General features: G+C 41.0%; 1 protein-coding gene across 1 annotated transcript in view; it reads left to right on the top strand.

Annotated features, from left to right (window-relative positions):
* The window catches only part of PDS5B (PDS5 cohesin associated factor B), a 69082-nt gene extending 55887 nt beyond the window's left edge, over window positions 1–13195 (top strand). The window contains exons 26-35 of the mRNA XM_035115198.3: window positions 218–332; window positions 674–806; window positions 2499–2618; window positions 3860–3922; window positions 4736–4881; window positions 7281–7380; window positions 8358–8797; window positions 8890–8991; window positions 9256–9394; window positions 10591–13195. Of these exons, the coding sequence (XP_034971089.1) occupies window positions 218–332; window positions 674–806; window positions 2499–2618; window positions 3860–3922; window positions 4736–4881; window positions 7281–7380; window positions 8358–8797; window positions 8890–8991; window positions 9256–9394; window positions 10591–10626 (1394 nt within the window). The 3' untranslated portion in view covers window positions 10627–13195. The remainder of the gene's footprint in view (window positions 1–217; window positions 333–673; window positions 807–2498; window positions 2619–3859; window positions 3923–4735; window positions 4882–7280; window positions 7381–8357; window positions 8798–8889; window positions 8992–9255; window positions 9395–10590) is intronic.
* Window positions 13196–13737: the final 542 nt, after the last annotated feature.

Raw genomic sequence — 13737 nt, 5'->3', positions numbered from 1 at the left:
TCAGTTATTTCTAGGGTTAGGGCTGCAACTTTTTAAAGCCTTCAACCAGAAGTTGGAATCTTCTGGCCACCCACATATATGCACTTGTCTTTGTGGACGTATTTGCATGAGATTGAAAATGCTTTATATTGGAATCTATATAAATTGAATATTCTTTGATCACTATTATGAAGCAATCCAAACCTTACTATTTCCCCCCTCAATTTTACACTTTCAGAAAAACTCTTGTCGCTTTTACCAGAGTATGTTGTTCCATATACTATCCATCTTCTGGCTCACGATCCCGATTATGTCAAAGTTCAAGATATCGAACAACTGAAAGATATTAAAGAGTAAGACTTTCCAAAAAGATCAGATACATTATACAATCGATAGTATGTGTCAGTCTGTATTCATATGCTGATTTGTAGTTTGTATTAGCTTCACTAAGGAAATTGCTTTTTCAATTCTCTCTTTTCCCGGACTAGAGAAACCAGTTTATTATTTTTAACCATTGTAAATAAAGAATCATAGAATTGTAAAGTTAGAATGGACCTCAAGGGTCATTTAGTCCAACCCACTGCAATGCAGGAAACTAAGCTAAAGCATCCATGACAGATGGCCACGCACTTTTGCAGAGTATATGGTTGTATTTTCTGACAGTTGTATATTTAATAAGGAATTTTTCTTTTAGGTGTCTTTGGTTCATATTAGAAATATTGATGTCTAAAAATGAAAATAATAGTCATGCATTTATCAGAAAAATGGTAGAAAACATTAAACAGACAAAGGATGCTCAAGGACCTGATGACCCAAAAATGAATGAAGTAAGTTGAATTAAAATATTTGGATGCTACAAATAGTTATACAGTGAAGCTTCCGGATATGAACTTAATTTGTTCCGGGAGTCCTTACATACCCCAAAAGGTCCGCAACATGAGGTGCCGCTTCTGCGCACGTGTGAAGCGCGCAGAGCACTTCTGTGTATGCACAGAGAGCGCTTCTGTGCATGCGCACATAGCGAAACCCAGAAGTATACACTTCTGGGTTTGCCACGTCCGCAACCCGAAAGTTACATTACCTGAAGGTAACGTAACCCGAGGGTCCACTGTGGACCTAACATGTCTCCATCCCAGGAATTAGGATAATTGAAGTGTGTGTGTGTGTGTGTGTGTGAGAGAGAGAGAGAGAGAGAGAGAGAGAGAGAGAGAGAGAGAGAGAGAGAGAGAGAGAGAGAGAGAGAGAGATCAGTTACTCTGTTATGATTTTTGGACACCTGCACAGTGCCTGCCCTGTTTCAAGAGTGCTATATTATTAGGTATTAAGCTTTTTGTGAAGGTTGGCTGAGCAGCTGTGATTATCTAGGATGTTCGGGCACAATGAATAAATAGACTCAATTAGTATCTATGTTATACGAATAAAACATATCAACAACATGAACACATGCAAGCAAACCCATACAAATAACACTGAAGTCTATGAACCAGTGGGTCACAAGTAAAAAGTTGCTTTCAGCTATGATTCTACAGATTCATGCAACTCGTTGACAGCTGATTCCTTGGGGAAGTTTCTTTAACAGATTCCAGCTTGACTCAACAATAGGCGCTAGCTCTCCCAAGATCGTTGTAAGATAAATGCAATCCTTTATTCTTGCTCTGTCATCTTTATAACAAATTCCTACAATTATAGAATCATAGAGTTGGAAGGGACCACGAGGGTCATCTAGTCCAAACCCCTGCACTGCAGGAATCTTTTTGCCCAACACAGGGCTGCTGCTCATGGACATCCCAGCTGATTTGCTTGAATTGTGCCTGGCAATTGTATAAGATGTTCTTAAGCTGCTGCTTTATAAATTTTGTTAGGTTTTTTATATATATAAAAAATGTATTTTATATTCCTCATAAGGGCTGTGTCGTAAAACCAGGGGTCTTCAGGTTTTTCAGATCCAGGACCCACTTTTACCCCAAGCAAGCAATTGGGGGCCCATTTCTTAATCCTTTACCATATATTTGCATGGTCGCCCTGCTCCTGCTGTGATCCACTTGGATCAGGCTGTGACTCACTAGTGAATCCTGACCCCACCCGTTAAAGACCAGTGCTGTAAAAGGTTGAACCTATTGGGCAGTGCGTTCTTTCAGGATAAAATGAACTTTGTATTCTACTTTTCTCTTATACTGAAGGTTGATTCCATTTTTCGTAGAACTGAAATGGGGGGGCTGGACCATTTTATCGCTCGGATAATATGAGTATCTGGATTCCATAGCTGCAGGCATTCATATGCTGAGCAGAGAGGTGACATTATGTCATACGCTGCAATATCCATCTCCCTCGTGTAGATTGATGGTGTTACAAAATATATCTGAGCTTTTACATACAAAACTTGCTTTAGTTATAGTACTCTAGATATTTTGACTGTCTCAAACAATAATTCTCTAAGTTTGACCCTTTCAAGACCTTTTGTGTTATAATTTGGGATGTTTTCTGATAGTGTTCAAAATCACTTTCTTTCCCTCCCCCAGAAACTTTACACAGTGTGTGATATAGCAATGAACATCATAATATCAAAGAGCACAACATATAGTTTGGAATCACCCAAAGACCCTGTACTTCCAGCTCGGTATTTCACTCAACCTGACAAGGTAAAATTTGGCTTGTGGATTGGAACCTTTCCTTGTTGAATTGAGAAGTGAAGCCTACAGGTATGGGTTAGCTCTTCTGGAAGGCAGGAACAAAAGTTTTGACCCTGCTTTTCAGAAGAGGAGTGAAGCCTTACCTGCATGCTCCACTCTTTACTGACCAGAATAACATTTAATGATAAGTGCAACTTTTTACAAAGGGTAGCAGTTTGGTTCTATGGTAACAAAACAACATAGTATCTGAAGGACTCTCAATTTTATAGACTTAAAGGATTAATAAATTCTACTCCATAATATTGTGTATAACACAAGGTAAAGGTAAAGGGACCCCTGACCATTAGGTCCAGTCGTGACCGACTCTGGGATTGCGGCGCTCCATCTCGCGTTATTGGCCGAGAGAGCCGGCGTACAGCTTCCGGGTCATGTGGCCAGCGTGACAAAGCCGCTTCCACACAGAAACGCCATTTACCTTCCTGCTGTAAGGTAAAGGTAAAGGGACCCCTGACCATTAGGTCCAGTCGTGACCGATTCTGGGGTTGCGCGCTCATCTCGCATGATTGGCCGAGGGAGCCGGCATATAGCTTCCAGGTCATGTGGCCAGCATGACAAAGCCGCTTCTGGCAAACCAGAGCAGCACATGGAAACGCCGTTTACCTTCCCGCTGTAGCGGTTCCTATTTATCTACTTGCATTTTGAGGTGCTTTCAAACTGCTAGGTTGGCAGGAGCTGGTACCAAGCAACGGGAGCTCACCCCGTCACAGGGATTCAAACCGCCGACCTTCTGATCAGCAAGCCCTAGGCTCAGTGGTTTAACCACAGCGCCACCTGGGTCCCATATACCTTCCTGCTGTAGCGGTACCTATTTATCTACTTGCACTTTGACGTGCTTTCAAGCTGCTAGGTTGGCAGGAGCTAGGACTGAGCAACAGGAGCTCACCCCATCACGGGGATTTGAACCCCTGACCTTCTGATCAGCAAGCCCTAGGCTCTGTGGTTTAACCCACAGCGCCACCCACGTCCCTATAACAGGGTATTCAGTCTTTTTAAAGTGCTGCTGAGGAACTGGCTGTTTTTCATTAAAATTTGTGTGCTACCATGATCATAATGTTGAATCAAAAATCTGTTCTGATACCTATAAAAATAAAGCTTTTTTTTTACTAGTGTGACTCCCCAAAGCCAACCAAGGATACTGACTAAACTACTATTCAAATATTTCTTCTAATTAGTTTTGTTTCTCTTTGCAGAATTTCAGTAATACCAAAAACTATCTGCCTCCAGAAATGAAATCATTTTTCACGCCAGGAAAGGTGGGCTTTTGTATATACCTGCTTAGTATTGCACCAAATTAAACTTATTTAATAAAAAGGGGGGAGGGAGACAAATGAGGTTTGTTTTTTTTTAAAAAAAGAAGAAAACCCTGCAGATTAGGTTGGTGGTTTTCAGATGAAACACTCATGAGGACCAGGAAGCTGGCTTTAAAAATGCCTAGAAAATAAAATAATTTGCCTAGTGCTGAAAAACATAAAGAGAACAAACCAGACAAGTTACCTTTGGGGGAGCATTTCAGAATGGGGTGCCACATCCCACCTAATTTTAGGAGGGGGGGAGCATCAGGAGAAGGCCCCACAGCAATTATTTCAATGCACAGGCAGGTACATGTGACCAAAGTTGTCCTTCAGGTAGCCAGCTACAATTTGAATTGTCCCCAGAAGGTGATTGGCAACCACCTGGTCTCAAAACTGGCAAGATGTGTTCTCTAGTCCCTATTTCCAATTAGCAACCTATTCTGAATTAATAGAAGTTTCCAGTGTACAAAATGCTACAATGCACTGCAGTGAACAAGTCTTGAGAGAAGGGCATGGATGACTGTAGCCAGGATATGTCTGACTTTGTTCGTAGAAGGTGTTATGGGCGCAAGGCTACTACACATTAGGGCTAAAAACTGCAACTTTTGTCTAGCCTTTTCTCTTGTCTTGAAACTTAGTTTTTACCAAGCTGTATATGTTAGGCTCTAACATAAACTGCAGGTTTGAAGATTGGTTTGTTACCCGAGAGACGGATATTCCTAATTCTAAAGATAATAAGCTGAAACTGAGAATTTGCTTTCCCCCCTCGACCAGCCCAAAGCTGCCAATGTTCTTGGAGCAGTGAATAAGCCTCTTTCGTCAGCTGGCAAGCAGTCTCAATCCAAATCTTCACGGATGGAAACCGTAAGCAACGCCAGCAGTAATTCAAATCCATCCTCACCTGGAAGAATCAAAGGGAGGTGGGTACACAGCAAAATGATTAGCCTGTCAGTAGTTAATATATTAATCCTATATAAAACTTTCCCTCATACTGGTATTATTCCAATTTAGTGGTATACTAGTGTTAACTTCCAGAGGAGTGTCCTTTTTTTGTTATTTGATGCAGCAAAATGTGCAGCCAAATTGGCAATTGGATCTTCAAATAGCCACAGTTGGGTGGGTGGGTGCCACTAATGGTAATCTTATTGCAGTGTTGCCTCTAATCTATTTCTTTGAGCCTGTTACGTCATTTCTGTGACAGCCATATGCTGTCGTCATTGTCTGACACATCTGTTAAATGAATGAAATGAATCAATCAGCGTTGACGTTATTGATACAACTTGGCCTACCAGGATAACGTAACAATAATACAGTGGTACCTCTACTTACGAATGACTCGACTTACGAATGTTTCTACTTACGAATGGAGCTCCGTCTGCCATCTTGGATGCTGTTTAGATAGGATTTTTTCTACTTACGATTTTTTAGATAGGGTTGCTTCGACTTACAAAATTTTTCTCCCAATGCATTCCTATGGGATTCAACTTTTCGACTTACAAATGTGCGTTCGGAACGCATTAAATTCGTAAGTAGAGGTACCACTGTACTTGAAAGCATTCCAAGTTACAGAATTGTATGTTAAGCTACTTTCATTTTTATTTTATTTTTTGAAGCAGGTTTTTGCTTAGGTCTAAATTTTGCCATTAGCTCTACTGTGTGGTTTCAATTAAGCTGAAGTTGCTGTATTTCAGCCTAATGTTCCTTAGGATAGTGATGTGCTAAACAACATGAGAATTTCAGTCACCATGTGCCAAGAGAATGTGCTCTATACTAATAATTTCACAGAACTCTCTGGTCTTATGCAGATGTCACATTGCCTTATGACTGGCAGTGCCTCTCAGGGTTTTGAACCTGGGGTCTTCCCGATGCAAAGAATGTTCTCTCCTACTGAGACCCTGCCAATCCCTCTGCTACTTCCATACCTGACAGAGATTGTTGGGCATGGGGTCCTTTACAAAGACAGATTCCTACATGCTCCCTTGCTTGCTATATGAGATCACCATTATTTTTCTTCCTGGTGGGGTGGGGTGGAACAGAACTGCAGAGCTCCTTACTGAAATGGCAGCACAGAAAGCGCAGAAGTGAAATCCTTTATTGCTGGAGTAAGCCAGTGCTGATAGACAAAACACAGGTGCGATGGGGGCTGCTGCTCCTGGTGGGAGGAAGGGAGAAGCCTGCATTTTTATAATGCAGGCTTGTTTCTTGAGATTTCCACAACAACCATGGTGGAAGGGGTTGCAGGTTAAGGAGAAAAAGAAGCTCCTTTATTTCCCCTCCCCTGACATCATGGTCTGCCACAGGTTTCCTCCCCCTTCCTGGCCTTGCTTGACCACCTGCTCGGTCAACCCCCCCGCCCCCCGGCTCCAGTGAACCATGGCTCAGGCAAAGAACAGAAGGGTTGGGTGTGGCAGCTCCCCAGCAACCATCCTGCTCTGCTGCTACTGAGACTGCAGTGCCTCGGCAGGAGGTGCACAGCAGCGACAGAGCAGGGCGATTCCTGGAGATTTGCCACGAGCTGGCCTGGCTGTTCCTTTGCATCTCCCCTGGATTACCCACCACCCAGGCTAGTTGCCTGGGCTGCCCACCGGCTTATCTGCCATCGTGCTGCAGTGTGCCAGCATCATTGCAGTTCTGTTGTGTAGTAAGAAATGCATCCTATGAAACAAACTAATGTATGCATATGGCTTGTTTTTCAGTGACTTCCTTTGAGTTGAAACGGAACAAAAGGGAAGCTATTTTTCCCTACTTGAGAGGGGTATTCCTGTGCCTCTCATGGGCATAGCCAGGATTTTCGTTGGGGGGGCAGGCTTTTAGGGGGTAAAACCTCAGATTAGTATTGACTTTTATTCATGTGGGAAGGGCAGCTGCCCCCCCGCTTGCTACTCCCATGGTTCCTTTCCCCATGCATTGGGGTCACTTGGATCAGATTTTAGTCCCCAGTGAATGTACCCCTGTATTGTCTTCCTTTTAAGTAAATGGATGCTGTTTCCTTCACCGGGGAAAAGTGTATTTCAGAACAACAGTGTACTGAAGGTAGACTTTCTGCCTGCTAGGTCTTCAAGAGGCATAGTCTATTTCTGATATAGCACCTGCCCTCCCAGCCCCAATATTCTTGAAATATGTAGGTATATCTGTCATAATAGATCGTAAATTTATGTTGGAGGCTAATAAAAATATGTTTTAACAGATTTAAGTTATCTAAGAATCCATTAAGAAAAATTGGTTGCTTCGGGGCTTTTCCCGAAGCCATTGTTAATTTGATACTAAATTAGAAGTGGCAGAATTATATTTCTAACAATCCTGAATACGTGTGTTATAGGCTTGATAGTACTGAAATGGACCACAGCGAAAATGAAGACTATACAATGGCTTCGCCTTTGCCAGGAAAGAAGAATGACAAGAGAGATGATTCTGAAATTGTAAGGATGAATTAAGTGTATTCTGGGTCCCCCCCCCCCTTCCAGTAGGTATCTAAATAAAAAGAAAAGAAAATAATACACTTGAAAATCTCGTTGAAAATTTCAAATGGCACCAACTTTTGAAAATTAGCACATTTGCTTTTGAAGCACCAACTCCTGTCAATGGCCATTGGTTAGCAAGGGTGGAAGTTGGAGTCAACCACATCTGGAGGGCACCAGTCTGGGGTCAACATGAACTAAGAAGATGCAAAGCTGTTTAGGTTCCATAGGTTACACTTGCTTCAGGTTTGGTTTTGCACATTCCCAGGCAGGAAGACAAACATGCACAAGTGTTGCAAGTTCTTTCATCCCTAGCTAACAGGACCAGTGGTCAGGGATGATGGGAATTGTAGTCCCAAAACATATGGAGGGGCCGAGTTTGCCTATGCCTGTTTTTAAAGGTAGCTGGAAGTACAAACCAGGGTTGATAAGGAGCCATTGACCACCCAGCAGCTCCCTTGCCGCCCATGTCTCTTGGTCCTACATACAGCATGAGACAGCACCCTAGGCCTTTCCCTCAAACACCCCTCCCCCTCAGATCATGTGCTCTGCCACACCCACAAACAACCCATAATCAAGCCTCAGCAACCAGCCTTAATCCAAAAGTCACAATCTCACTCTCTTCCACCAATCCATTGAAAATGCCCCTTTTACATGTCCTGGTCATGAACTCCCAGAGATTGCAAGCAGCTAAGTAGAACTGCTGCAGGCTAATAGCTCCTCCCCGAACTCACTTCCTCGTTTAACCTTGCTTTCCCCTCCCCCTCAGATTATGTGCCCTCACAATAAAGCCGAAAAGGTTAAAAGATAGATTTTAAGTCAAAAGGATAACGTACTGCAGCCCATTTTAGGAGGGCGTCACTTGATCTTAAATCTGTTTTCCAAAGTAGAATCTTGAGGTATTTGATGGGAGAAGTAATTTTCTCTTTGTTCCTTAGTCAGATCTGGAAAAGCCCAGAGGAAGGAAGAAAATCATTACAGACTCGGAAGAAAAGTTGGGTATAGATGACCTGAATAAACTGGGACAAGAACCAAAACTTAGGAGTGGTCAGCGTGGGAGAAAGAGAGCAGCGGCCATTTCAGAGTCTGAGGAACCTCAGTGGTCAGAGGAAAAGAGACTAAAGGAAGATGTGCTTGAAAGTGAAGATGAGCAAAATAGCCCACCAAAGAAGGGAAGAAGAGGGCGACCTCCCAAGGCTGCTACGCAAAAGGAAGAGCCAGCAGTAAAGGCTCCTAAAAGAGGTAGGAAAAAAGCCACACCAGTTAAACCTGTAGAGGAAGAGGAGGAGGAGGAAGAGGAGGAGGAGGAAGAAAGGCAAAATATCGAGCAGAAGCCAAAAGGTCGGCAGTACAAGACACCAAGGAAAGCACAACAGAGGTATTCCCCCTGTTTTGATATCCGCTATCTAACTTTCAATGTCTCTTAATTCTAAATCTGCTGTATAACTTCAGGATATTCTTCCCAAACAGGTCTGAATCATCTGAAATAAGTACAGCTGAATCGAACCAATCTACACCACAGAAAAGGCGAGGGAGACCGTCAAAAACACCACCGTCGCAGCAGAAAAAAGGGTGAGTGTGAGGTGAATTTAATATAGGGTACATTAAATTTAGTTTTAAAATTTTGGTACATTGCAATACCTCAGATAATTTTGCCAAAATTGTTAACCTGCTGGGCAGTGCTCTTAATGTCCCTCCAGAGTTTTGCAGCAACCTTTGAACATGTATGCAGTGTAAGGGCTTGCGGGAAATAAGTTCAGTTTTGCGTAAATGCTGTGATGACCTGTACTTAACACTCCTTGATTAATACACCTGGTTTGTGGTTTGCCATTTTAGAAGAGCTGGACGGTCAAAGCAAACAGCAAGTAAAGAAAATGAATCAACTGAAGACATGGATGTATTTCAAAGTAGTTCCCCTGTTCAGGACATTCCCCAAGAAGTAACAATGGAGGAAGAGGAAGTTCCTACAGTCAGAGTAAGCAGATGTTTGTGTGTTACAGCTCCCTATCATTTCATTTCATTTCATGTCCCCCCAGTTTAAATTATTTTATTTTATTACATATAACTACAAATGTTTGAGAGATACAGAAACAAACAATGGCTTGCCTGCCTGCTTAACATCATTTGATAATCGCATGTCTTAAAAGTTTGATCGTCAGCAAAGAGACACCTTCTGTACCTACATTTAATGTGGGAAGTGAAATGAATGGATTTTATTGTGGGGTAGGCTAATCATTTACATGCCACACTACAAGAGAAGTGAGCACAATGGGAACCTGAGTTACCTGTGCTTAATGTGAGAGCTGGTTCTCAGTCTTGATCCAAATAAGCACTCATTACATGATATATTACTTGTAAGCCTCACCATCTTCCTGATTCTGCCTAGTCCCATTGAAATCAGCTCTTTCACGATACCCCTCTGAAATAAATGGAACAAGTTTTTATAGGGTTGCCATATTTCAAAAAGTGAAAATCCGGACACACTGCCGGAGGAAGAGGAGTGCGGGGGGAGCGCACCGCCCCTGGCAGCGCGATCCCGGCAGGGTACTCTGCCCCCTGCCCCCGCCTGCTCTCGGAGCATGAAGCTCCGCCACTGCCCCCCCCCCCGGTGAAGTTCTGTTTTAGGAAATGCATGAAATAAAACAACTCTTCTGATATGGCCTGCCATAGGTCCGGGTTTTTGGAAATTCCGTCCGGACGCCATTTGATGAATGGCAGCCCTAGTTTTTCAGCATTAGACCCAATCGTCTTTTCAGTGAGCAGAATGTTTTCATGTAGTAATGGTTATTTTCTCCTATATCTAAACCACACTTTTAAAAAGTTATTTTAAAACAGGGATAGGCAAACTCGGCCTTCCAGATGTTTTTGGGACTACAACTCCCATCATCCCTAACTAACAGGACCAGTGGTCAGGGATGATGGGAATTGTAGTCCCAAAACATATGGAGGGCCGAGTTTGCCTATGCCTGTTTTAAAAGTACAAACCAGGGTTGATAAGGAGCCATTGACCACCCAGTTGCACAATTTAAGATGGATTTGGGTTGTGCGTCCCATATATGCTTCTGGTTCTTGATGGAGCAGGGGGTGATTCGTGTGGAAACCTGTTTACATAGACAGATCTCCTTTCTGGATTAGAGCATATAACTCTTCATCTGGTGTTTTTTCCCTCAGGTGAGCCGGAGGACATCCAAAAGGGAAAGGCGATGAACAACCGATGTTCCCAGCCCTTGAAGTGAAGCCTTTTTGAAGAATGCTCTTATTATGCATAGTTTCAGGCTGAAGGAAGCTGTTGGTGCTCAGAATGGGGTTGCTGAAGGAAGTTAGACCAATCTTTTGTTTCCCGCCCTTGCATTTGGAGTTCGTAGGTCACAAGCATAGGCCACACACACATGTTAATATCATTAACTGAGGGTTCTTGTGAAGTGTAATGTGCACTGGCTATATAAACACATGGAATAAAGAAACTCACCTGTAAATAATCCTTTTTTTAAAAAAGAAATATTTCTGACTTCTAAAGTGCTTGTATAGCTTTTACAGCGGCTTTAAACCTGACAGTACCAGACTGTTTGTTAGATATGTTTATTTCAAAAAAGGGAGGGTTGGGGGGGAGTTAGAATGGATATCAAGCAATATCTGTCAGTGTCTGTATTTTTTATTTTTATTGGCATTTAACTGTGAACAAATTATCAGCTTGACAAATAGTGACACTTCTGTCACTATTTGTTTGAAAAGGAAAATACATGATCTCTTTATCTTTATGTATCTAATCCAGTGTTTTACCTTTGGCACCCATCTGTCTTCAAAGGTGCCAAATTGATTTTGAATGATGTGGGATAAAATAATACAGCCAGATGCAGATTTGTGAAAGTCAATTCATTTTATGCACCTCAGTATTGATTCCAGGCTCCTGGACCTCTCGTGGCATTGAGCATTTAAAAAAGAAAAAAATGATTTAATATGTTAATTTTTTTATGTGTTAATAAATAATGTAATGAAATCCTTTCCCCTTATTTTTCCTTATTGGTTTAATCTGCTGTATCAATAAAATTCTGAACTGAATTTTTAATAGTCTAGTATGTCAATGTGTATATTTCCTCTTGAACATTACGTTCACAAAGAGCAAATTATTACATTATAATATGAAACCTGATACCTGAACTTTAGTGAAAAAACAGGTTTTGTAACCATGTAAAAATTGGAAAGAAAATTTTATTGATGCAGTCTGTCTTTATAAAGCTGTTCTTTCTTCAGAGCCAAGTGTTTTGTATTTCACAGTGAGTTGCATGTTTATGAGAAAAATGTAATGAAATTGCAATGTAATTTTTTAAGTCTTATCTGGCTGTAGGATATGCTACCTTGCCTCATGAGAAGAACGTTCTACCAAGAGTTTATTGTACTTTCTTCTTTGTTAACCAAAATTTTTATTTTTGTGAGTGAGGTTATGGGCAGTTAGGGGGTAGGACTTAGGAGGGGCGTGTTTTCATTTGAATGATCAGCTGCAGAATATTCCAGTCAGGGTATTCAAAATCTGTATGAAGCTTCACTTTATGTCCTACCTTAATGTGGTTGAACTTTGTTTCTGGAGTAAAATTACAAAAAAGGAAAAGAAAAACAAAGAAAAACAACTAGGGGAAAACTCCTTAAGGCATTGTCCTGTATGCAGTTTTACAAACTGTCTTTGAACCAAAATGTATAGGTTACTATTTATGCTTAGCCAAGCACACTTTATAGTTTAACATGCTGTTTTCCTTCTGCTTACTAGCAGTAAATGTAAAAGAATCTAATTTTAACTTATTAATATTTTATCTCATGGAATAATGGGACATTGTCATAAAATTAACAAAAGGCATCCTTTTAAGTTATAATTCCAAGGAAGTATATGCTGGGGAAGGGGATGTGAGACATCATGGTAGTTAGCAAACATGTTTGCAAGTATATTTTTCAGAGGTGATTCAACTTTTTTCTAAGCTTTTTTTATTATATAATTTGTATTGATTTGTATTATTACTCAGCAGCAGCAATAGACAAAGCCAGACAGTTTGTGTTGATCAAGCTGTTCTGTTTAAGTGCTTTTTGTAGTAGCTCTTTTAGCTAGTAATTATTGTTCTTCAGCTGTCCTATATTTTTATGCCCGCAGTTCTGGGTAAACAGCTGTCTGAAAACATTAGCTGAAGGTGGCTCAGATGACTTCACTTAGAAACTTCCCTAGCACAAAGCAACCTCAGTGGTTCACAAAGTTTAGCAGTGCAAATGAGAGTTTTTATATCCTAGGGGGGTGGGGAAAGGAAGTTAGCACCGCATTTTCTTCACTGACAATATTGCACTGACAACATTTACGGAGTATATATATCTTAAGACCATTTTATACAAAGTATGGAAGAGATATTGAAACTACTTGCAGACTGTTGGAGATTTATTTGCATGAACATAGTTTGGTCATATTTCCATTAATATTGCTGCACATCAGTTAAATCATAAAATGCCAATGTTTAAATTTAATCTATAGTTTTGCAGTTTAAATGTTCATTTCTTGCATTTTAATGTGTAATTGGGAAAACAGGTGCAGATGACAATGTTTATAAACCTTTTAGGTTTTATCCTCCTCATACACATGTAATGAATATCTTATGTACTAACACTTTGAGATCTGCATACAGTAGCTGCAGTAAAATAATGTATAAAGAGACTATACGCTAAGATTCAGTTAGCGTGCTCTTCAATTATGTTCAGTTTATAGTATGTACTGTATATCATTAAACAGTCAAATTGAACTCGCTGTTACAAGTTCAAGTATGAAATTATTATGATTACAGTAAGATATTGCAACAGTCTCCAGACAATCATACTAATCCATTTTCTTGCTGCAGTGCAACTGGAAACAGTGATCTCCCCCTCCCTCTCTCTCCCTCTCTCTGTGTGTACTTTTTTTTTTTTTAAAGGCAAAACTCTTCAAACAACTTCCAAAGCTTTTTCCTAATACTTTTCTCTGCTTCAGTTCTCAAAATGCAGTTATGCTAGATATGTTTAGATTACAATTGCAATCTCTTGTTACCGGGGTGTGGGTATGAGAGAGCACACACGTTTTTTCATCAGTTCTAGGGTTGGCATTAAATAGGGAATTTCTTGCCCATTTTGCCTTGCGGTTTCCAGAAGGCTGTTCAGGGACTAGTCTGGGTTGACATCACAATGCCTTGCAAATCGCAGCTGACTGTTGCTCCTGATCTTGCAAATGTATAGTATTGTTGACTTGAGAGGAGAGAAACAGTTGGAAGTGCAACACGGGATAACAGTGGCCAGAGGACCCAATGATAGTAATAT

Source organism: Zootoca vivipara, chromosome 4 (genome assembly GCF_965207765.1).
Source record: "Zootoca vivipara chromosome 4, rZooViv2.hap1.1, whole genome shotgun sequence".
NCBI lineage: Eukaryota > Metazoa > Chordata > Lepidosauria > Squamata > Lacertidae > Zootoca > Zootoca vivipara.
The sequence above is the reverse complement of the archived record's forward strand: the minus strand, read 5'-3'. Positions and strand labels throughout refer to the sequence as shown.